General features: G+C 34.6%; 1 protein-coding gene across 1 annotated transcript; it reads right to left on the bottom strand.

The window, feature by feature from the left end:
- Positions 1-4,029: 4,029 nt before the first annotated feature.
- LOC133330802 (uncharacterized) lies at positions 4,030-19,526 on the bottom strand. Its single transcript, XM_061539209.1, has 3 exons — positions 19,136-19,526; positions 4,293-4,390; positions 4,030-4,212 (listed from the first exon to the last, which is right to left on the bottom strand). Exons 1-3 carry the CDS (start codon positions 19,524-19,526, stop codon positions 4,033-4,035), a joined length of 669 nt encoding a protein of 222 aa, XP_061395193.1. The 3' UTR covers positions 4,030-4,032.
- Positions 19,527-26,945: the final 7,419 nt, after the last annotated feature.

Raw genomic sequence — 26,945 nt, 5'->3', positions numbered from 1 at the left:
TGATCTGTAGAGGTCCGAATAGATTGTTTTCAGCACTGACGAAGTCCGAATAGATATGGGATATACAAAAGATGTCCGAAATGGTTCTGATAACCTATAAAGATATCCGAATTGGTTCTGTTAAGCTATAAGAGGTTCGAAGTGGTTTCGAGGGACTCTGGAGAGGTCCGAAGTGATTTTGAAGTGAAGATGTCCGAATAGATTATAGGATACACATAAGATGTCGGAATTGGTTCTGAGGAGCCCTGAAGAGGTCTAAAGTGGTTTTGAGTTCTTCTGAAGAGGTCCAAATAGGCTACGAGGAATTCTGAAGAGGTCCGAATAGATTGTTTTAGCTCTAAAGAGGTTCGAATAGATTATGGTATATACTAAAAAAAGGTCCGAATTGGTTCTGAGGAGCCCTGAAGAGTTCTAAAGTGGTTTTGAGTTCTTCTGATGAGATCCGAATAAATTATGAGGAATTCTGAGGAGGTCTTAAAAGATTATTAGCAGCTCGGAAGAGGTTCGATTAGATTGTAGAGGCCAAAAGTTGTTTTGATGAGGTTCGAATAATCTATTATCTGCTTTGAAAAAGTCAGAATCTGATCAGAAGAACTTCGAATCGTTTATGTGATATTCAAAAGATGGCCGATTTGGTTCACAGGAGCTATAAAGAGGTCATTAAAGACTATAAGATACTCATACGCTATTAGTATCTTTGAAGACGACCAAATAATGTACGAAGTGGTGGGAACTCTGTAGAGGATCGAATAGGTTATAGGATGCTGTGAATGTGAATTGGTTCTGAGGAGCTGTCAATAGTTCCGATTAGGTTTTGGGACTCTAAAAAATGCTCGAACATGTTATGAAGAGCCCTAAAGAGGGCCGAATGGGTATGGGGATATTCAAAAACAGGTGTGAATTGCTTCTGAGGAGCTGTCAATAGTTCCCATTAGGTTTTGGAACACTCAAAAGTGGCCGAACATGTTATGAAGAGCCCTAATGAGGTCCGAATGGGTATCGGGATATTCAAAAAAAAAAAAGCTCTGAAGTGGTCTGAATAAGTTCTGAGGTGCTATAGATATTTCCGATTACGTTATGGGACACTCAAAAGTGGTTCGTAATTGCGAAGTCTGTAAATTTTCGAATAGGTTAAAGAAAGCTCAAAAGAGGGCTGAATTACTCAAAAGCATCTCTGAAGTGGTCTGAATAGGTTTTGAGGAGCTACAAAATAGTTCCGCTTACGTTATGGGACACTCAAAAGTGGTTCGAGTATGTTATGAGGATATCTGAAGAGATCCAACATGGTTTTGAGTAGCTATAAGGAGGTCCGAATAGGATTCGGGATACTCAAAAGCAGCTCTAAAGAGATCCTAATTGGTTCTGAGAACTATAAACAAGGACGAATAGGTTATGGGACTCTGAAAAGAGATCCGAATATGTTTTGAGGATCTCTGATGAGATTCAAAAATGTTCTGAGTAGCTATAAGTAGGTCCGAATAGTATACGGGATAATCAAAAGCAGCTCTGAAAAGATCCAAAATGTTTTTTAATAGCTTAAAAGTTGTCCGAATAGGTTTCGAGTTACTTAAAGGAGGTTCGAATATGCTATGAGCAGCTCTGAAGAGATCTGAGGTGCTATAAGGAAGTCCGAATATGTTATTGGAAACTCATAAGAGGTCCGATTATGTTACGAATATATTATCAGCGCTTCGGAAACGAACTGAATATGATAAACAGCTCATACGAGGTCCGAATTCGTTCTGAGGAGCTATAAATAGGTCTAAATAAGTTTCGGAATACTCAAAAGAGGTCCGAATATGTTATAAGGAGCTCTTAAGTTGTTCAGGTTGATTATTAGCGACTTGGAAAAGATATGAATATGTTTCTGAGGAAGTCCGAATTGGTTCTGTGGAGCTATAAATAAGTCCGTATAAGTTATGGGATACTCATAAGAGGTCGCAATATCTTACGTATAGATTATTAGCGCTTCGGAAAATATTTGTTTATGTTATGATCAGCTCTAAAGATGTCCAAAATGGTTCTGATGAGCTATAAAGAGGTTCGAACAGGTTTCGGGATACTCAAAAGCAGTTCTGAAAAAAATCGAATTGGTTCTGAGGAGCCATAAATGGGTTTTACCCATACTCACAATATGTTCGAATACGCTATGAGAAGCGCTGAAGTGGTCCGATTAGATTATCAGGGCTTCAAAAAAATATATATCTGAATATCTCATCAGCAGCTCTAATGAGGTCCGAATTGATTCTGAGGAGCTATATAGAGGATCGAATATGAAGAAGTTCGAATATATTATAGGCAATTCTGAAGCTGTCCGAAGTGGTTTAGAAGAGCTCTGAAGAGGAGCAAGGACAAACAGAATTATAAAAATATCTTTTCCAAGGACCAAACGAGGCGAGGATTTTTAAGAAATATTTTTTCCCAGGACGAACAGAGTTATAAATGAATATGAAGAGGTCCGAATATATTATAAGCAATTCTGAAGCTGTTCGAAGTGGTTTAGAAAAGCTCTGAAGAGGAGCAAGGACAAACAGAGTTATAAAAATATCGTTTCCAAGGTCCAAACGAGGCGTGGATTTTTAAGAAATATTTTTTCCAAGGACGAACAGATTTATAAATGAATATGAAGAGGTCCGAATATATTATAGACAATTCTGAAGCTGTCTGAAGTGGTTTAGAAAAGCTCTGAAGAACGAACATAGTTATAAAAAATATCTTTTCCAAGGACCAATCGAGGCGTGGATTTTTAAGAAATATTGTTTCAAGGACCTTTAACACGTGTGGATTTGTTAAGAAATATTTTTCAAGGACATTCAACAGGCGCTGATTTTTTAGAACTATTTTTCAAATACCTTAAACAGGCGCGGATTTTTAAGAAATATTTTTCAAGGACATTCAACAGGCGCGGATTTTTAAAATATATTTTCTTCAATGACAACAGGGTTGGATGTATAAAAAAATAATACTTCCAGGACTTTTAACAGGCGTGGATGTATAAAAAAAATATTTTTCCAGGTCCCACAGAAGGCGTGGCTTTATAAAAATAAAATATATATTCCAGGACATTCAACATGCGTGGATGTATAAAAAAAATATATTTTCCAGGACCTTCAACAGGCGTTAATTTCTTCCAGACCCTTCAGAAGGCGTTGATGTATAGAAAATATTTTTCAACGACCTTCAATAGGTGTGGATTTAGAAAAAATATGTTTACCGGAACCTCAAACTGACATGACGTTTTTTAATATATTTTTGCAAGGACTTATTTAATATTTTGTCCTGGTGTGGATTTTTTAAAAAAATATTTTCAAAATGTGTATATTCAAAGACCTTCCAGGGACGTGGTTTTTTTAATATCCAACCTATAAGAAGCGTGGATTTTTTAAAAATATTTTTCAAGGTCCTTCAATAGATGCGGATTTGTAAAATATATATTTTTTCATGGTTCATTGACAATTTTTTTAAATAAATGTTTAATTAAAGTGTTTTTTTTAGAATTAACTGGAAAATAACTTTTTTCCCGCGAGACCATGAAATAAAAAAAAAAAACAAATAATCAACCCGACAAATAATCTGATCAGAAAAATATTTTCCCATAATTTAGACAAATAACAAGTGGGTGGTGGGCGTATAATTTGTTTTTTTGGTCAACACTTTCCGCCAACAAAACAAATTAAAACAGCCAACAACAACAACAAAAACCACAGCAAATACCCTTGAATTCTTCAGCATGCTTTGTCGTCGCGATATGCGTACGACAGACATTCTGGTCAAAGCGCATAAATTCGCCATAAAATTGGAAAAGTTTGTGATTTTTTTGGTTTTGAGGAAAAACATTTGTCACTTTGGGGACTTAAGCACCCGTGGCAATCAGTACCACAACAACAACAATAGCCATAAATAAAATGTATATTTCAACTGTTTTTTTTGTGTTCCCATGGAATATTTGTGATAGGCGCTAATTTTTGTTTTCATCGAAGTTATTTTTGGAAATGTGATGACACTGACACTCCTACCCACCCGATCGATTTTTTACTTACCAATTGTCGTATAGATGGTACTGCAGAAAAACATGGCATTCCAAAAGGACCAGGTCTTCTGTGGTGCTGCCAACTCCTCCAGTGTCTTATTGTTATTCAGCAGTGACTCCACACCCGACTGATGATCACGCAGTGTTCGTATCAGTTTGCCATCAAACTCTTTGGGACTGTACTATAAGAAAGGGCGTAGGGGAGAGGTGAGAGGTTAACGAAGGCAATTGGGGAATGGTGGGACTCAAAATCTACTATTACCTTTCTCATTTCATGATCTTCGGCCAGACGACGTATGGCATTGAAAAATTGTTTCTGTGCCTCGTGGGTGTTAATGTGGGCCACTTCTTCTTGTCGGCCTGGAAAGAAAAGAGGCGGAGAGGGAAATGGATGAATTAATAATAAAATAAAGTAGGAAAAACCAGATGAGAATATAAAAAATATCTTTTTCCTTCAACCTTCAACAGAAGTCGATTTAAAAATATATTTTTAAAGTACCTTTAAAAGGAGTAGATTCTGATAATGTATTTTTCAAGGGCCTTCAACAAGCGATGAAGTTTTAAAAAATGTTTTTTACCGCCCATCATAAGCGAGGATTTCTTGAAAACACTTTTTTGAAGACCTTCAGCAGACAGAGTTTAAAACAAAAAATATTTTAAGGACCCTTTAAAAATTTTTAAGTCCTTACAAAGGGCTTAGATTTTTTAAAAAAAAAAAATTACGGAACTTCAATAGGAATGGATCTTTTTCTAGGAGCTTACAAAGGGCTAAGATTTATTAAAAAAAGATTTTAAGGAACTTCAACAGATATGGATCTTTTAAAAATATATTTCAAGGTCTTGCAGAATACTAAGATTTTTAAAAATATAATCTGAGGACCTACAACAGACATGGATCGTTTAAAAATATTTTTCCAAGCCTTAACCAGTAAGGAGAGTATTAAAGTCGGACTGGGCCGACTATATGATACCCTACACCACTCGAAAGAACATACTCATGTCTTCCTGCAACCTATGATAAATTTAATTTCATTCGGGCAGATTTAGAGTCTTCTGCGTACCATGGGATAAATATATGGAAAACGATTTATATTTGGTACGCCGCACTGTTAAAAATTTAATTTCAATCATACAACCGTCCGAAATACATATGGAAGCTATGGCTGCATCTGCACCAATTTCAACAAAACCGTATAACGTCATTCAAGTCTCAATTTAATACGTTCGTGTTAATCGGACAAACATAAGGAGTTTGGTGCACCATATATGTAAAACCGGACGAAAATATATATGGGAGCTATATCTAAATCTGAACCGATTTTCACGAAACTTAGCAAACATCATTCTAGACATAATTCAGTACGTTATGCCAAATTTCGAAAAAATCGAAAAATATATAGGCACTTCAGTACGCCATTTACATAAAATCGGACGAAAATATATATGGGAGCCATATCTAAATCTGAACCGATTTTACACACACCATTCTAGGCTTAATTTAGCACGCTGCGCCAAATTTCGTGCAAATCGAAGCATATTTAGGGACTTTGGTGCACCATTTACCTCAAATCGGACGAATATATGGCAGCTATATCTAAATCTGAACCGATTTTCACGAAACTTAGCACACATCATTCTAGACTCAATGTAGTACGCTGTGCTAAATTTCGTGCAAATCGAAGCATTTTTAGGGACTTTGGTAAACCATTTACCTTAAATCGGACGGAAATATATATGGGAGCTATATCTAAATCTGAACCGATTTTAACGAAACTTAGCACACATCATTCTAGGCTTAATTTAGTACGCTGTGCCGAATTTTGTGCAAATCGACAGATATTTAGGGACTTTGGTCCACCATTTACCTCAAATCGGACGAATATATATATGGCAGCTATATCATAATCTGAACCTATTTTCACGAAACTTAACACACTTTATTATATACTCAATTTAGTATGCTGTGCTAAATTTCGTGCAAATCGAAGCGTATTTAGGGACTTTGGACCACCATTTACCTAAAATCGGGCGAAACTATATATGGGAGCTAATCTAAATCTGAACCGATTTTCACGAAACTTAGCACACACCATTCTAGACCTAATTCAGTCGGCTATACCAAATTTCGTGCAAATCGAAATATATATAGAGACTTTGGTATGCCATTTACATAAAATCAGACGAAACTATATATGAGAGCTATATCTAAATCTGAACCTATTTTCACGAAAATTAGCACACATAATTTCAGGCTTAATTCAGTACGCTGTGCCAAATTTTGTGCTAATCGAAGCATATTTTGGAATTTTGGTCCACCATTTACTTTAAATCGGACGTAAATATATATGGGAGCTATTTCTGAATTTGAACCGATTTTCACGAAACTTAGCACACATCATTCTAGATCTAATTCAGTAGGCTATACCAAATTTCGTCCTAATCGAAAGATATATACTGTTGTACACAATTAACTTTAAATCTGCCGAAACTATATATGGGAGCTATATCTAAATCTGAAACGATTTTCACGAAACTTGGCACACATCATTCTAGACCTAATTCAGTAGGCTATACCAAATACCAAAATCGAATGATATATAGGGACTTTGGTATCCCATTTACATTAAATCGGACGAAACTAAATATGGGAGCTATATCTAAATCTGAACCGATTTTCTCCAATTTCAATAGGGTTTGTCCTTGGACCAAATAAATAAGCTGTGCCAAATTCCCTCCAATTCGAATCATAAATGCCACCTGTACTTTGTTAACAAAAATACATGGACGCACGGTGGACAGACGAACATGCGTAAATCGACTTAGAAAGTGATTCTATGCATATTCTCAAAATGAACCACGGGTCTATCTCGATCCCTTTTGCCTGTTACAAACATATTCACAAAGACATAATACCCTGTACCACAGTGTGGTACAGGGTACAGTACCTCTTTCGATTCGTGGAAAAATTATTCTTGAAATATCCACACCTCCGTTGGTCCTTGGAAAAATTATTCTTTAAACTCCACTCCTCCATTGGTCCTTGGAAAAATTATTCTTGAAATAATTTCCACTCCTCCTTTGGTCTTTGGAAAAATTATTCTTGAAATATCCACTCCTACTTTGGTCCTTGGAAAAAATATTCTTTAAAAAATCCACGCCTCTGTTGGTCCTTGGAAAAAATATTTTTTAAAAATCCACGCCTATGTTGGTCCTTGGAAAAAATATTCTTTAAAAAATCCACGCCTCTGTTGGTCCTTGTAAAAAATATTCCTTAAAAAATCCACGCCTCTGTTGGTCCTTGGAAAAAATATTCTTTAAAAATCCACGCCTATTGATCTGTTAGTCCTTGGAAAAAATATTCTTTAAAAAATCCACGCCTCTGTTGGTCCTTGGAAAAAATATTCTTTAAAAAATCCACGCCTATGTTGGTCCTTGGAAAAAATATTCTTTAAAAAATCCACGCCTCTGATGGTCTTTGGAAAAAATATTCTTTAGAAAATCCACGCTTCTCTTGGTCCTTGGAAAAAATATTCTTTAAAAATTCGCGACTTGGAAAAAAATAAATTTTTTTAAATTCCACTCATTTTCCAAACAGTATTTTCCCCCAATAGAAAAATAATTATTTTTTTCTAGAAAAAATTTCAAAATATTTTCAGCTCCCATGTTGAGTGAACCCATAAAATTGATGAACATCAATTTGAATCGAATTAACATAATTTATTGCTGAAGGCATAAGTGCACCTCAGTGCGTGCGTGCCTTCCTAAATATTCCAAATCAATCTTCTGCTGCTATTCCAAATTTGAATCTCAATTGTTATTTGTTTATAACCGCGTTTAATCATTTTGTATTCCAAAATTATTCTAATTAAAGCAAATTACAGTTCCATAAAATTCTAAAATCGAAACTTTTCACATAAATTTTTCGGTCAGTATTCTGCACAGAATCTCCTTTCAAGATTTTAGTTTATGGATTTTAATATTCCCCCAACAATTATTGATGGGGAATTTTTATTTCAAATTGTGATTATAAATTTGTGTTTAATTTCAAATTTTTTTTTTCGAATTTTATTCATATTTAAGTTTGTTTGTTTATAGAATTGTTTTGGTTTGGCAAATTTATGGAGCATTTCCTTTTGGGGGCAACATGATGTCGGGAATTCAGCTAAATGCCCTGTAGGCAAAATGTTGTTTTTTTTTAATTAAAAAAAAAAACAAATAAGAAATAAAAATATTAAAATTGGGGAGAGTATGGACCTCACAAAAAATATACTTCTAAGATAATTTTGAGGTCATTGGAAAAATACAAATTAAAACCAGTAAGGAAAGGAGTGAAGTCTAACGGTGCCGACTATATGATACCCTTCACCACTTTGGGTATATTCAACTGATGAATTTTAACAGACGTCGTATTCTTGAAGGACCACTAAAATGAAATTGGATCCATAAACATGGCATTCTGCAAACTATACTAAATTTTTCATTTGGTCAAATATATATCTGATCCTATATCTAAGTCTGAACCGATTTCAACGAGATTTGAAAGAGATTAATTTATATTACCTTCATTGTACAAAATTATGTGGCAGCTGGACAAACATAGGGTCTTTAGAGCACAATTTACATAAAATCGAATTTTCTTGAAACTTGGCACACTTCGTTCGTGCAAATCGAAAGATATATCGAAACTTTGCTGCCCCATTTACCTTAAATCGGAAGAAAATATATATGGGAGCTATATATAAATCTGACCCGATTTTCTCGAAACTTGGCACACTTCGTTCTGGACCTAATTTAGTACACTATGCCAAATTTCGTGCAAATCGAAAGATATATAGGAACTTTGGTGTCCAATTTACCTTAAATCGGAGGAAAATATATATTGGAGCTATATATAAATTTGACCCGATTTTCTAGAAACTTCGCACACTTCGTTCTGGACCTAATTCAGTACACTATGCCAAATTTCGTGCAAATCGAAAGATATATAGGAACTTTGGTGCCCCATTTATCTTAAATCGGACGAAACTATATATGGGAGCTAAATCTAAATCTGAACCGATTTTCACGAAACTTAGCACACATCATTCTAGACTCAATTCAGTACGCTATGGCAAATTTCGTGCAAATCGAAGAATATGTAGAAACTTTGGTGCACCATTTACCTTAAATCGGACGAAAATATATATGGGAGCTATATATAAATCTGAACCGATTTTCTCGAAACTTGGCACACTTCGTTCTGGACCTAATTCAGTACTCTATGCCAAATTTCGTTCAAATCGAAAGATATATAGAAACTGTGGTGTCTCATTTACCTTAAATCGGACGAAACTATATATGGGAGCTATATCTAAATCAAAACCGATTTCCACGAAACTTAGCACACATCATTCTAGACTTAACTGAGTACGCCATGTCAAATTTAGTGCAAATCGAAAGATATACAAGGACTTTGGTGCACCATTCATCTAAAATCGGACGAAAATATATATTGGAGCTATATCTAAATTTGACCCGATTTTCACGAAACCTAACACACATCATTTTGGACCTAATTCTGTACCCTATGCCAAATTTTGTGCAAATCGAAAGTTATTTAGAAACTTTGGTGTCCCATTTACATTAAATCGGAGGAAAATATATATTGGATCTATATAAAAATCTGACCCGATTTTTAGAAAAATCGGCACACTTCGTTCTGGACCTAATTCTGTACACTATGCCAAATTTCGTGCAAATCGAAATTCATTTAGGGACTTGGAAGCCCCATTTACCTCAGATCGGACGGAAATATATAAGTGAGCTATATATAAATCTGACCCGATTTTCTAGAAACTTGGCACACTTCGTTCTGGACCTAATTTAGTACTCTATGCCAAATTTCGTGCAAATAGAAAGATATATAGGAACTTTGGTGACCCATTTGCCTTAAATGGTACGAAAATATATATGGGAGCTATATCTAAATCTTAACCGATTTTCACGGAACTTAGCACACATAATTCTAGACCTAATTCAGTACCCTATGCCAAATTTCGTGCAAATCGAAATATATATAAGGACTTTAGTGCACAATTTACAAAAAATCGGACAAAGCTATATATGAGAGCTATATCTAAATCTGAACCGATTTTCACGAAACTTACCACACATCATTCTAGGCCTAATTCAGAACGCTGTGCCAAATTTCGTGGAAATCGAGAGATATTTAGGGTCTTTGGTGCACCATTTACCTTAGATCGGACGAAAATATATATGGGAGCTATATCTAAATCTGAACCGATTTTTCCTAATTTCAATAGGGTTCGTCGTTGGGCCATATAAGTGACGTATGTCAAATTTCATCCAATTCGGATAATAAATGCGACCTGTTCTTTGTTTACAATTTAACATGGACAGACAGACGGACGGACGGATGGGCATGCATAAATCGACTTATAAAGTGATTCTATGCATATTCTCAAAAAGAACCATGTGTCTGTCTCGTTTCCTTTTGCTTGTTACAAACATATGCACAGAGTGGTGAAGGGTATAAATATTAAAATTTGGAAGAGTATGGACCTGGACCTAACAAAAAATATACTTCTAAGGTAATTATGAGGTCCTTGGAAAAATACATATTCCTTTATAAACCAGTAAGGAAAGTAGTAAAGTCGGACGGGGCCGACTATATGATACCCTTCACCACTTTGAGTATATTCAACAGATGAATCCTAACAGAAGTCGCATTTTTAAAGGACCAGTAAAATGAAATTGGAACCATAAACACGTCATTCTGCAACCGATACTAAATTCTTCATTTGGTCAGATATAGAAGCTATATCTAAATCTGAACCGATTTCAGGAAACTTAACACACATCATTCTAGACCTAATTTGTTACGCTGTGCCAAATTTCGTGCAAATCGAAAGATATATAGGGACTTTGGTGCACCATTTACATTAAATCTGACGAAAGTATATGTGGGAGCTATATATAAATCTGAACCGATTTTCAGGCAACTTTACACACATCATTCTAGACCTAATTTGCTACGCGGTGCCAAATTTCGTGCTTAAATCGACTCAAAAAGTGATTCTATGCATATTCTCAAAAGGAGCCATGGGTCTATCTCGATTATTTTTGCATGTTACAAACATATGCACAAAAACATAATACCCTGTACCAGAAAAAAGAATTTGGTTCAATAACCTCAAAACCTGGGGGCTACCAGAAAAAATTGACCAATATTTATAATTTATAGTGGAGAGATGTGCTACCTAATAAGAACTCGACGTACTAAATTACAGTCAATTTGGTCGAAAAATCCGATCAGAACCCCCAAAATACCAAAAATTTTGGGGTACCGTTATATGGGTACTACCAGAAAAACTGGACCTATATTTATAATTTTTAGTGGAGTAATTTGGTACCCAATAAGAACCCAATGTACAAAATTTCAGCGAATTCAGTTATAAAACGAGCCCAAAAACCCGAAAATACCGAAACTTGGGGGTACCCTTATATGGGGGCTTTCCGAAAAAATGGACCTTTATTTATAATGTTTGGTAGGGAGATTTGCTACCCAATAAGAACACAAAGTACCAAATTTCAGTGAATTCGGTCGAAAAATGCGATCAAAACCCCCAAAATACCGAAAATTGGGGGTAATCTTATATGGGGGCTATCCGAAAAAATGGACCTTTATTTATAATTTTTGGTAGGGAGATTTGCTACCCAATAAGAACTCAATGTACAAAATTTCAGGGAATTCAGTTACAAAACGCGCTCAAGAACCTCAAAATACCGAAAATTTGGGGGTACCCTTATATGGGGGCTATGCGAAAAAATGGACCGTTATTTATAATTTTTGGTAGGGAGATTTGCTACCTAATAAGAACACAAAGTACCAAATTTCAGCGAATTCGGTCGGAAAATGCGATCAAAACCCCCAAAATACCGAAAATTGGGGGTAATCTTATATGGGGGCTATCCGAAAAAATGGACCTTTATTTATAATTTTTGATAGGGAGATTTGCTACCCAATAAGAACTCAAAGTACCAAATTTCAGCGAATTCAGTTAAAAAACGCGCTCAAGAACCTCAAAATACCGAAAATTTTGGGGTACCCTTATATGGGAGCTATGCCTAAACGTGGACCGATTTTTTCCAATTTCAATAGGGTTCGTCCTTGGGCCAATTAAGTGACCTGTGCCAAATTTCATCCAAATCGGATCATAAATGCGACCTGTACTTTGTTAACAAAAATACATGGACGGACGGACGGACGGACGGACAGACGGACAGACGGACATGCATAAATCGACTCAGAAAGTGATTCTATGCATATTCTCAAAAGGAACCATGGGTCTATCTCGATTATTTTTGCCTGTTACAAACATATGCACAAAGACATAATACCCTGTACCACAGTGTGGTGAAGGGTATAAAAAGTGTAACATTAATTTTTTTTCAAATATCCAGAACTGGCGGCCTCTGAAAATTTTTTTAAATGTAAGACTGAAGTTCCTTACAAAAAATATATTTTTTTTAAATTCCGATCTTTGAAAAGACATATAAATTCAAAAGTCAAAACAAATTTTTTAATTGTAGAACGAAAATAAATAAATTTCCCCCTCTTTTTCCCTCCCACTGTATGTCGACTGAACGCAATTTCCATAAGCCATGCAATGATTTATTTGTTTGTTTCTTTCAATTTTTTGTGCCATGAATTTTTAATTTTTTTTTTGTTTTGTAACAAATTTTTATATTGTAATGCCAAAAACGCATTTAATTCCATAAAAATATTTGTTTCTAATTTTTTCCCTCAAAATTCCCCCTCTAAGGCTCCCCATACAAAATCTCTCCAACTATATATTAGCTGACATCATGGATTGTTGGACAAATCCACTTAAACCGATATTATATATGAGTAACTGTGTTCCTAAAAATTTATGGGATTATTTTCACATTGCAGTGCCGCCACTAAGTGAAGGTCAAGGTCGTATACTAATTTTGGTTTAACATCAACCTCCAGTCCGAAGTAAAATGGAGACAGACTGACTCTCTAATGCAGTAATGCTTTTTGTTTACCCTTTTTGTATGAAATGTTTTCTCCATTTCATTTTGTGTTGTTGCTATTGTTTTTGTTTTCAAATGCACAACGAAATAATCTCCAGTTCTCTGACCTCTTTTGTTCTGATTTACAAAAAATTTCCAAATTTTATTTGAACTTGACACAAATGGCATGAACTGTAATCGGAACTACATGAATAAGTAATTTACACCATGGCATTATTTTTGGATGTAGGATGTGTGTGTGTACGTATTGTTGTTGTTGTTTTTATACCCTTCACCATACTGTAGTACAGGGTATTATGTATTAGTGTATATGTTTGTAACAGACAAACGGAATCGAGATAGACCCATGGTTCCTTTTGAGAATATGCACGAATCACTTTTTGAGACGATTTATGCATGTCCGTCCGTCTGTTGATGTTAAATTGTAAACAAAGTACAGGTCGCATTTTTAATTCGAATTGGATGAAATTTGGTACAGCTCATTTATTTGGTCCAAGGACGAACCCTATTGAAATTGTTGAAAATCGGTTCAAATTTAGATATAGCTCCCATACATATTTTCGACCGATTTAATGTAAATGGTGCACCAATGTCTCTATATATCATTCGATTTACACGAAATTTGGCAGAGCGTACTGAATCGAGTCTAGAATGATGTGTGCAAACTTTCGTGAAAATCTGTTCACATTTAGATATAGCTCCCATATATAGTTTCTCCCGATTTTAGGTAAATGGTGAACCAAAGTCACTGCAAATCTTTTCATTTGAACGAAATTTGACACAGCATACTGAATTTAGCCTAGAAGGATGTGGGTTAAGTTTCGTGAACATCGGTTCAGATTTAGATATAGCTCCCATATATATTTTCGACCGATTTTAGGTAATTGGTGTACCAAAGTCCCTATATATATCTTTCGAATTGCACGAAATTTGGCATATCGTAATGAATTAGGTCTAGATTGATGTGTGTTAAGATTCGGGAAAATCGGTTCGGATTTTGATATATGTCCTATATATTTTTTCTTCCGATTTTATGTAAATGGTGCTCCAAAGTCCCTATATATCTTTCGATTTGCACGGAATTTGGCACAGCGTACTGAACTAGGCCTAGAATGATGTGTTCTAAGTTTCGTGAAAATCGGTTCAGATTTAGATATAGCTCCCATATACATTTTCGTCCGATTTTAGGTAAATAGTGCACCAAAGTTCCTTTATATCCTTCGATTTGCACGAAATTTGGCAAAGCGTTCTGAATTGAGTCTAGAATGATGAGTGGTGAGTTTCGAGAAGATCGGTTCAGTTTTAGATATAGCTCCCACATATATTATCGTCCGATTTTATGTAAATGGTGGACCAAAGTCCTTATATATCCTTCGATTTGTCCAAAAAGTTAGCATAGCGTACTGAATAAAGTGTAGAGTGATGTGTGTGATATTTCGCGAAAATCGGTTCAGATTTAGATATAGCTCTCATATATATTTTCGTCCGATTTTAGGTAAATTGTGCACCAATTTTGCTAATTTTGCTAAAAATCATTTTCCATAAATTTTTCTCATGGTACGCAGAATGCTCGAATGAAATTAAATTTATCATAAGTTCCGGAAAGACATGAGTATGTTCCTTCGAGGGAACATTGACATGCAATTGTAAGGATACATATGTACAATATAACCAAAGTTGTGAAGGCTATCATATAGTCGGCCCAGTCCGACTTTATTAATTTCCTTACTGGATTTCATGATGATTTATTTGTATGATTTAGATGATGTGATGAAAATAAAATTATATTTTTATAAAAAATCGACTAATCTCGGAATTGTTTAAAAAATGTTGTTTTTAAAAGGACCAAGGACCTTGGGGATTCACAAGTGGTAGTTCTTGGAAAAAATATACTTATTAATGAAATAATTAAAAAAATATTTTTTTTTAATTCACACCTTTAGATTCCTGGGAAAACTATTTAATAATCCGATGGTAATCTGATATTGATTTTTACATTTATATCCACTTTTTCAAAATCCACAACTAAGTCAACTTTTAAAGTCTTTGGAAAAAACATTGTTATTTTAAAGTCAAACCTCTGTTGGCCTCAAAAAAAAATTAAAAAATATATTTTTATAAATTACATTTCTTCAAAAAAGTCTAATTAAAACTCCACCTTAAGGTGAAGGATGCAAAAAAATCTCGAGACGTATAAGTGACGACAACACACATACGCACTAAGAAAATTTTTTGAGAGATCTGAATACACTACAGAATATTGTTGAAGGCCCATCAGAATTTTTAAAAGAATATTTTTTCAATGACCCATAAGTCGTGGCTTTTTAGAAGAATATTTTTTCAATGACCCACAAGGCGTGGATTTTCAAAAGAATTTTTTTATGACCCACAAAGCGTTGATTTTTAAAAGAACATTTTTTCAATGACCCACAAGGCGTCGATTTTTAAAAGAACATTTTTTCAATGACCCACAAGTCGTGGATTTTTATACCCTTCACCACACTGTGGTACAGGGTATTATGTCTTTGTGCATATGTTTGTAACAGGCAAAAATAATCGAGATAGACCCATGGTTCCTTTTGAGAATATGCATAGAATCACTTTCTGAGTCGATTTATGCATGTCCGTCTGTCCGTCTGTCCGTCCGTCCGTCCGTCCGTCCGTCCATGTATTTTTGTTAACAAAGTACAGGTCGCATTTATGATCCGATTTGGATGAAATTTGGCACAGGTCACTTAATTGGCCCAAGGACGAACCCTATTGAAATTGGAAAAAATCGGTCCACGTTTAGGCATAGCTCCCATATAAGGGTACCCCAAAATTTTCGGTATTTTGAGGTTCTTGAGCGCGTTTTTTAACTGAATTCGCTGAAATTTGGTACTTTGAGTTCTTATTGGGTAGCAAATCTCCCTATCAAAAATTATAAATAAAGGTCCATTTTTTCGGATAGCCCCCATATAAGATTACCCCCAATTTTCGGTATTTTGGGGGTTTTGATCGCATTTTCCGACCGAATTCGCTGAAATTTGGTACTTTGTGTTCTTATTAGGTAGCAAATCTCCCTACCAAAAATTATAAATAACGGTCCATTTTTTCGCATAGCCCCCATATAAGGGTACCCCCAAATTTTCGGTATTTTGAGGTTCTTGAGCGCGTTTTGTAACTGAATTCCCTGAAATTTTGTACATTGAGTTCTTATTGGGTAGCAAATCTCCCTACCAAAAATTATAAATAAAGGTCCATTTTTTCGGATAGCCCCCATATAAGATTACCCCCAATTTTCGGTATTTTGGGGGTTTTGATCGCATTTTTCGACCGAATTCACTGAAATTTGGTACTTTGTGTTCTTATTGGGTAGCAAATCTCCCTACCAAACATTATAAATAAAGGTCCATTTTTTCGGAAAGCCCCCATATAAGGGTACCCCCAAGTTTCGGTATTTTCGGGTTTTTGGGCTCGTTTTATAACTGAATTCGCTGAAATTTTGTACATTGGGTTCTTATTGGGTACCAAATTACTCCACTAAAAATTATAAATATAGGTCCAGTTTTTCTGGTAGTACCCATATAACGGTACCCCAAAATTTTTGGTATTTTGGGGGTTCTGATCGGATTTTTCGACCAAATTGACTGTAATTTAGTACGTCGAGTTCTTATTAGGTAGCACATCTCTCCACTATAAATTATAAATATTGGTCAATTTTTTCTGGTAGCCCCCAGGTTTTGAGGTTATTGAACCAAATTCTTTTTTCTGGTACAGGGTATTATGTTTTTGTGCATATGTTTGTAACATGCAAAAATAATCGAGATAGACCCATGGCTCCTTTTGAGAATATGCATAGAATCACTTTTTGAGTCGATTTAAGCACGAAATTTGGCACCGCGTAGCAAATTAGGTCTAGAATGATGTGTGTAAAGTTGCCTGAAAATCGGTTCAGATTTATATATAGCTCCCACATATACTTTCGTCAGATTTAATGTAAATGGTGCACCAAAGTCCCTATATATCTTTCGATTTGCACGAAATTTGGCACAGCGTAACAAATTAGGTCTAGAATGATGTGTGTTAAGTTTCCTGAAATCGGTTCAGATTTAGATATAGCTTCTATATCTGACCAAATGAAGAATTTAGTATCGGTTGCAGAATGACGTGTTTATGGTTCCAATTTCATTTTACTGGTCCTTTAAAAATGCGACTTCTGTTAGGATTCATCTGTTGAATATACTCAAAGTGGTGAAGGGTATCATATAGTCGGCCCCGTCCGACTTTACTACTTTCCTTACTGGTTAAAAAGAAATTTTTGCAATGACCCACAAAGTGTGGATTTTTAAAGAATCTTTTTCTTCAATGGCCCACAAAGCGTAGATTTCGAAAAGAATATTTTTCAATGACCCACAAGGCGTGGATTTTTAAAAGATTATTTTTTCAATGAACCACAAGGCGTGGATTTTTAAAAGAGTATTTTTTTGAATGAACCACAAGGCGTGGATTTTTAAAAGTGAGGGCTTTTAATTCTATGCTACCATTCAGTAGTGGATTTTCAAAGCGAATATATTTTTCAATGACAAATATTAAACTAAGGAAAGTAGCGGTATGTAGGCGTATAAGTGACGACAAACCGCATCCGCTTTGAGACACTGAACAAAATGAACACGTTATCGTATACGTACCGTCAGCACTTATACGCCTGAGTCTCCTGTTTTTCAAGTATGGATGTTGTGAAGAATATTTCTCAGGAACAACGGTCTGAATATTATCACATGAATATTTATTAACAAACCATGAAGGAGTGAATTACACAAATGCTCTGACATCATGACGGATCATGATTGAATATATCCTCAGTTTTCATAAAATGCTGAATTATTAAAAGGGATATAGTTTTATGGCACCATCTAATATTTTCTATGACCAAACTTCAACTAGGAAATCTAACGATGTATAGGCGTATAAATGACGACAAAATGTAAAAGCCCCGAGACACCGAAGAAAATGGATACGTTGTCGTATACGTTACGTCTACACTTATACGCACTGAGACACATATTTCTCAAACGTGGATTTTCGTAGGTATATGTTTTGAAGGACCAGCAAAGCAAGGATTTTTGAACGAATATTTTTTCAGGTCCACTAAGTCGTGGTTTTTATTAAAGAATATTTTTTCAGGTCCACCAAGTCGTGGTATATGTTTTGTATGACCAGCAAAGCGTGGGTTTTGGAACGAATATTTTTTCAGGTCCACTAAGTCGTGGTTTTTATTGAAGAATATTTTTTCAGGTCCACCAAGTCGTGGCATATGTTTTGTATGACCAGCAAAGCGTGGGTTTTGGAACGAATATTTTTTCAGGTCCACTAAGTCGTGGTTTTTATTGAAGAATATTTTTTCAGGTCCACCAAGTCGTGGCATATGTTTTGTATGACCAGCAAAGCGTGGATTTTTGAACGAATATTTTGTCAGGTCCACTTAAGAATATTTTTTTCAGGTCCACCAAATCGTGGTTTTTATTAAAGAATATTTTTTCAAGCCTACCAAGTCGTGATTTTTGTTGAAGAATTTTTTTCAAGGAACATCTAAAAAATGAAGGAAATTTATGGTATATAGGCGTATAAGTGACGACTACACTTATACGCCTATAACAAAATTGAAAGGTTGTCGTATGCGTAACGTCAACACTTATACGCACTGAGGGTCGTGTATTTCAAGCGTAGATTTACTTAAGGTACCAAAAAAAACGTACACTTTTTTAAGGTCCGGACGAGACATTTTTAAAAATTTAAAATTAAGTTTTAATCTCTCTTAGCGATGATTTTTCATTGCAATATTTTTGTAAGGACCATCCTTAAACGAAAAGTTTTTAAGGAATATTTTTTCAAGCTCCAATCGATTCGCAGATTCTTTTGAAGAATTTTCTTCAAATAATGTTTTTTAGATTTTTATCATTTTCATAACTGGTTATGGAATCGCTTTAAAATATCTGATTATTTTTTAAACATCCCATATTTTTATTTTCAAAAAAATTTCGTTATCCAAATTTTCAAACTTACTTTCAATAGCCTTGAAGAGCAATGCACCACCCACCGTGTAGAGAGCGACCACCGTCAACAGGAATATATGTGTAAACCATTTCTTCGACCATTTACTTAGTTTATTGTACATGCTAAAGGTGAATTTTTCACCAAAACTCATGCCCGATTTGGTGAAATCGACGAAACCTTCAAAACCCTTGGCCATAAAATTGCCCGCTGCAAATGGATTGGCATAGGGTGGCCAATAGGGTGCACCAGCCACTGAACCTGTACCATAGGTACCTGTTTGAGCTGTTGGCGGCATTGAACCCATTGCGGAACCATTGTGTGGATTGCGTATAATAATACGTGGCGGTCGATTTGGAAATCTTGAGGGTGGTGGGGGCGGTGTCGGTGTTGCTTGGGACATTATGAGACTTTTTCTATTTTTTCAATGGTAGGAGAGGTGGTTTATTGTTGGATTTTAATTTTTTCTTTAAATGCTGCCACTTTGTTATTTAAATTTAATTTCAATATTTTTTTCTATTACTTTTATATTCTATTATTTTTCATAATCACAGATTTATTTCCTTTCTTTCTATTTTTTTTTTTCAATTTTATTTTTGTTAAAAACTATTGCAAAATATTCCAAAAAAATCTGAATGTCGAAATTCTTTCACTTTTTATCAACCGCTAAGTGTTATCCGAAAATGTGTCGATTTTTTTCTAAACGGCGACTTTAGTGTGTTTTTTTTCTATTCTACTTTCGACGCGTTTTGGTCCGTATCGTTCTTAAATAAAAATCAAACTGAAACAAAGTCGCCACTCGCCAAATTTTTGGCTGCTGACTTTTTTGCTCACCAGCAGCCAGCCATCAGAAGAAGAACAGCAACAACAAAAACGCTAATGATGATGTGTTGGTTCGTCATAATGATGTTGATTTTTTGTTTTTCCTGATAATTATGAAAATGATGACGACCCATGGAGACTCACATGGTTGTTGTTGTTGTTCGTCATGTGTGTGGATGCTCTTGTTGTGTGTCGTCAATATATATCCATACATCCATCTACCGAACATATAAGTGAGTGACGTTATTGTCCGGCATTTCTCTTCGACATGAGAGGCTGATGATGATGATGAGATTTTGGTTTGGATGAAAAAATCTCAAAAAGAAAAATGTTCTGTTCTGAAGAATACCAGCAGCACTTGCCGGTCGGCGGCACTATATATTTATTGTCGTCATCAAAGTCCATGAGTTTCTTAAGACTTTAACTCATCAAAATTTTGGTGGAAGAAAACAAAAGAAAATAAGAAATTTCCGAACTGGAAGAAGTGTTATTTTGACCAAATCATCATCATTGAGATTCTTGCGATTTTTTTTTCTTTTTTAGTTAATATTTATTTTAATAACAATGACTGCTGACATTCCAATAAAATAATATATTTTATTTGTCCATATTAATTTTACCATAGCAAAATAAAGAAAACAGAAAAACAAATATCTACTGATGTTAAAAAAATAAATAAGGCAAATAAATTTTTAAATTATTCACCTGTTTCGTGGAAAAATTCTAATCAAGGATTCAACGAATTTTATTCCATTTTTATACCCTCCACCATAGTATGGAGGGTATATTAATTTTGTCATTCCGTTTGTAACTCATCGAAATATTCATTTCTGACCCCACAAAGTATATATATTCTTGATCAGGGTAAAATTCTAAGACGATCTAGCCATGTCCGTCCGTCCGTCTGTTGTAATCACGCTATCTTCTGAAGGAATTGAGATAGGGTGCTGAAATTTTGCATAGGGTTGTCTTTTGTCTGCAGGCAGGTCAAGTTCGAAGATGGGATATATCGGTCCACGCTTAGGTATAGCTCCCATATAACAGTACCTCCCAATTTTCGGTATTTTGGGGTTCTTGCTCTCGTTTTTCAACCGAATACGCTGAAAATTGGTACATTGAGTTCTTATTGGGTACTAAATGTCTCCACAAATTATAAATATAGGTCCACTTTTTCTGGTAGCCCCCATATAACGGCACCTCCTACTTTTCAGTATTTTGGGGGTTTTGATCGTATTTTTCCACCGAATTGGCTGTAATTTAGTATTTTGAGTTCTTAATAGGTACCAAATCTCTCTACAAAAAATTATGTATATAGGTACATTTTTTCGGATAGCCCCCATATAAGGGTACCCCCAATTTTCGGTATTTTGGGGTTCTTGAGCGCGTTTTTCAACCTAATACGCTGAAATTTAATACATTGGGTTCTTAATAGGCACAAAATCTCTCCACAAAAAATTATAAACATAGGTCCATTTTTTCGGATATCCCCCATATACGGGTACCCCCAATTTTCGGTATTTTGGGGTTCTTGAGCGCGTTTTTCTACCGAATACGCTGAAATTTGGTACATTGAGTTCTTAATAGTTCTTTGTAGTTCTCTCCACAAAATATTATGAATATAGGTCCGTTTTTTCGGATAGCCCCCATATAAGGATACCCCCAATTTTCGGTATTTTGGGGTCTTGAGCGCGTTTTTCAACTGAATTTGCTGCAATTTGTTATTTTGTAGTCGTATATTTTTAGGGTAGTCCCCACATAACCCCCTTTTTTTATTAAAATAGTTATCTGATTTGTTGCGCGTTTTGGGTTTGGTTCTAAGACCCTTTTGTAATCATTTCAACTGCGGAGGATAGAGAGATAAAAAATTAGAACGTAAGGTTCGGTAGTGAACTATAGCCGCATTTAGACCTAGCCCCTGATTGGAGGTTCCAGAAGGAGTGGACCGATATTCCCCATCTTCGAATTTGAACTAAGCTTGGAAGAAATAATAAAATGGACAAAGTTCGGATGAAATCTAAATTTTCTGAAACGGATTTGGTCCAAAGAAACATGGGGTCTAGTACCAATATTATCCTTTAAAAATTGCGAAAATTTTTTATTATGGTTTACATAATCCGTTTTTAGAAATGTCGGTATAGGTCCACTTTTTGGTATGTTTCCTATATTTTCATTTATAGTACTTGTCAATATAACTATGGTGGAGGGTATCCAAAGTTCGGCCCGGCCGAACTTACCGCTTTTTCACTTGTTTCGTACTAAAATAAGAAAAACATGAAAATAAGAATTCAGAGGTATGTAGGCGTATAAGTAATGACAACATTTATATGCTATAAGGCAATGGACAAATGAGAAAGGTTGTCGTATACGTAATGGCAACACTTATACGCAATGAGATACACTCGAAGTGAAATCATTAACTTTGCATATATTTTGTATAAATATTTATGAAATTTAATCCAGCAAGATGTAAATTTTTTAAAATGCATTTTTGTAATGACCCACAAGGCGTAGATTTTTTAAATAATATTTTTCTAATGACCCACAAGGCGTAGATTTTTAAAAGAATATTTTTTCAATGACCCATAAGGCGTAGATTTTTAAAAGAATATTTTTTCAATGGCCCATAAGACGTAGATTTTTAAAAGAATATTTTTCTAATGGTTACCAAGGCGTAGATTTTTAGGATAATATTTTTCTAAATTTTTCTAGGATAAATTTTTTCTAGGATAATATTTTTTAAAGAAACCCACAAGGCGTGGATTTTTAAAATATTTTTTAAAGAAACCCACAAGGCGTAGATTTTTAAAATATTTTTTAAAGAAACCCACAAGGCGTAGATTTTTAAAAGAATATTTTTTCAATCATCCACAAGGCGTAGATTTTTACAAGAATATTTTTTCAATGACCCATAAGGCGTGGATTATCAAAAGAATATTTTTTTCAATCATCCACAAGGCATAGATTTTTAAAAGAATATTTTTCTAATGGCCCACAAGGCGTAGATTTTTAAAAGAATATTTTTTCAATGACCCACAAGGCGTAGATTTTTAAAAGAATATTTTTTCAATGACCCACAAGGCGTAGATTTTTAAAAGAATATTTTTTCAATGACCCACAAGGCGTAGATTCTTAAAATATTTTTTAATGCCCACAAGGTGTAGATTCTTAAAAGATTTTTTTTTAATGCCCACAAGGCGTAAATTCTTCAAATATATTTTTTTTTAATGCCCACATGGCGTGGATTTTTAAAGGAATATTTTTTCAATGACCCACAAGGCGCAGATATTCAAAAGAATATTTTTTCTAATGACCCACAAGGCGTGGATTTTAAAAAGAATATTTTTTCAAACTAGCTTTAAACTTAAAAAATTGTCGTTTTATTGAAAAAATGTCTTTAAAAATCTATGCACCACTTTGTTCTTGGAAAAAAAAAATATTCTATAACAGAACCCAAGCTTCCTGACCTTGGAAAATTTTTCCTTAAAAATTCTGTGGAGCTAAATAATATATTATTTTTTTAATCTCCGCTCCTTGGTTCTTTGAAAAATAGCAGTCTAAAAATCCCATTTTCTTGATCCTTTGAAAAAATATTTATACTCAAATCCATTCTTCTTGGTACATGAAAAAAATAATATTCTTCTTAGTGCGTATAGGTGTTGTTGTTACGAATTCGACTATTTGCGTACTTGTTATGTGCTTCAATGCGTATACGTTTTGTCGCTACTTATACGCCTACGTAACGTTGATTTCGTCACTTAACATTTTTCGATATATAATTTATAAACATGGATACTGGGAATACAAATATCTACGTTTTTAGATCTCTGGAAAAAATAGGTTGAAATATCTAAATTTTTTGATCTCTGAAAGAAACACTTCAAGGTCCTTGCAAGAAATATTTTTTTATATATCCACGCTCCAACGATCTTGGAAGAAATATTTATACATACCTACGTTTCAAGGTCCTTGGAAGAAATATTTTTTTTAAATATCCAGGCTTTAATGGTACTTAGACAAATATTCCATAAAAAATCCACGCCTATCTCAGTGCGTATACGTGTTGTCTTTACGTATTCTACAACCTATCACATTACTTAGGTGCCACATTGCGTATAAGTGTTGTCGTTACTTATACTCCATAATAATGAAAATTCCCTTTTCTTATTTTTATAATATTATTTAGAACTTGTATTTTCAGAACAGAATAACCGCGAGCCTCTTTAGGAAATTATCTTTATTGGAAATTATTTATCCTTCGAAATAAGAATATTTTATTTGTCAAAATATCCTTGGGTCTAAAATGGTTTTTATTTAAAGTAAAAAAGTGTTACTATGTTGAGGATAAAAAATAATTAATTTAATAGGCTGAGCATATTTCTTGTGTAAAATAAATTAAATTCTCAGGGAGGGCATATTTTCTAAAGGGAAAAATTGGCATTCAAAGATCTGAGGAAATTTCATCATCATCCTTTTTAAATTCAAGCCACTTCGCCATTCAAAACATATGTTCTTGAAATGCTCTTTTGTTTCAGTGCGTATATGTGCTGACATTACGTATTCAACAACCTATCATATTTGTTAGGAGTCTCATTGCGTATAAGTGTTGTCATTACTTATACGCACTCGTAACTAAAATTTGTCACTTTTATTATTATACCCTACACAACTATGTTGCCAGGGTATTATAGCTTTGTGCAGCCCCAAGAGTTTGTAACGTCACGAAATATTGGTCCTAGACCAGGCATGCTTACCCATATACGCTACCGTAACTGAGGGCCGATGGTTAAACACATTTTCTTTTTTTCCCTTTACGTCAGTCGCTTTTAATGGAGAATTCTCAGTTACTCTCACACACATTTGCTCTCAGTTAGTTTTGCCCAACACTGTCCTAGACCCAACTTTAAGTATACCGATCGTCATATCTCGACTAGCTGAGTCGATCTAGACATGTCCGTCCGTCTGTCCATTATAATTTCTAAACACGATACAGGCCACAGTTATGGACCAATCTTCACGAAATGCTGCATGTAGGATGGGTTCTGGTCAATGAAGACCCCTATTGAAATGGATTGAAATGGACCAAATACTTAATTTTTGTCCGTTTTTCTGGTCGCTCCACAAGCCGTAATTATGGCTCGAACATCGCGAAATTTTACATGGAAAACGGGATCGGTCTAAAGAATAAGCATGCCTGCATTGACAAAGATCGGTCAATATTTAGCGGGTCAAATGGAACATGACTTTTGTGTGAAAAATTACTAAATTTATATTCTATAGCGTATATGTTTACCCCTGAAGGATGTTGATCCGAGAACTTGATAGTATATCCAAGAGGAGTGGTTGGCCTTTATATTGATTACTTAAATACACTTAAATATTTACAGGTGCTTTTTTAGGAACCCATTACCGTACTAGAGGGCAGAAATATAGAGCTGATCGCTTTGAAATTTTCCATGAGGATACAGGTATGGTCAAGACAATGCCTATAATTTTCGGTGATGATCATGTAATAATATTCGGATGAAGTGGACTGAAAACTTAATTTTTTTGTGTTTTTCGAGTCTATCTATAGGTCACAATTATAATTCGAACATTACAACACAACCTACGATGAAGGGAATCTGGACAATTAGAAGGGCTGTAATGAATATTGGGAATATTCGGAAAATATGTCAGTGTAAGGAAGAGGTGCTGTTGATCTCTAATCGGTCAAGAGGGTGCAAATATCGCGAAATACTGCCCAGGCTCGAACTAAACATCCACAGAAAGTTAGAGTTTCGTGTAGAGTATCGTATGGTCGGCCCCGTCCGACTATACTGCTCTGCTCACTGGTTTTTATAATGTAGTTGGAAATGTTAGATTTTGATAATGAAACTCTGGTCTAATTAAATGTTCCCTAATTAAAATAATTCATAGAAAAGCATCCTTAGATCTGAAAATGTTATTCCAAAGTACTAAATCATTATTCAGAATGGGAAAAATATGTTTGCTAAAGAAGAAAAGGTCGTCATGTTCTGAGGATATATATATATATTTTTTTAATAACCTCAGAATTGAATGTCATATTTTAAAAGTCCACTCTTTTTAGTTCTCCAAACAAATATTCAATAAAAAACCCACTCTTCTTGGCCTTCGGTAAAAAATCTTATTTAAAAACCCCACTCTTGTCTCAGTGCGTATAATTGGCGCCGTAACGTATACGACAACCTATCACACTTATTAGGTGCCACATTGCGTATAAGTAATGTCGTTAGTTATACGCCTATGTAACTCTGATTTTTTTCCACTTGAATGCTAAGGCTTTTGTGAATGGAAAAATCTCAAAAAAAAATCTCTATTGAAAATAATCTATCCTCAGAAAAAATAATATATTTTCTGTTAAAAAATTGTCTGAAACTATTATTCCAAAGAAAAAATATTTCTCAGCCAAAAGTATGCTATGGGCTGCGGATATTTTTTGCAGATCCGGCAACTGAGATTTTTTTTCGACACAAAATATATCCTCATCCTCTAACAAGGATGTATTTCTGTCCTCGTTTTTTTCGAACTCATTTAATATACTAATTTCTAAAGAAGGATTAAAAAAGTGTCCAAAATTAGAGAGTATGAGTATGCTGAGAGCATGTTTTGTGAAGAAATAATTTCAGTTATAGGGTTGAGGATATTTTCTATAGAATAAAATACGAATAAGAAATTTTTTCTACACAAAAAATGTCCTCCTCAACTTGTGTGGATGTATTCCTGTCCTCAACTTTTCCAAACTCGCACTATATTCGAATTTCTTCAGATGGATAAAAAAGGTGTAAACAGTCCCTATATTCGAATTTTTCCATTCTCCAACCCCATTTTTTCTTACTATTCTCGGTTTACATGGTTTTGGGGTTTTGTTTGGGATATTCTCCCCTGATCTCTCCCCCTTAATACTTTACAATAAAAAAAAAAAACTTTTATAACCAAAAAACACTTGTAGCATATTGAAGTATTTAGTTTAGCAATGAAT

Source organism: Musca vetustissima, unplaced genomic scaffold (assembly GCF_032173495.1).
Source record: "Musca vetustissima isolate MV318-11 ecotype Yass unplaced genomic scaffold, APGP_CSIRO_Mvet_v1 utg20803, whole genome shotgun sequence".
Classification (NCBI taxonomy): Eukaryota; Metazoa; Arthropoda; class Insecta; order Diptera; family Muscidae; genus Musca; species Musca vetustissima.
Note: the sequence above shows the minus strand (reverse complement) of the source record. Positions and strands in the feature narration are given on the sequence as shown.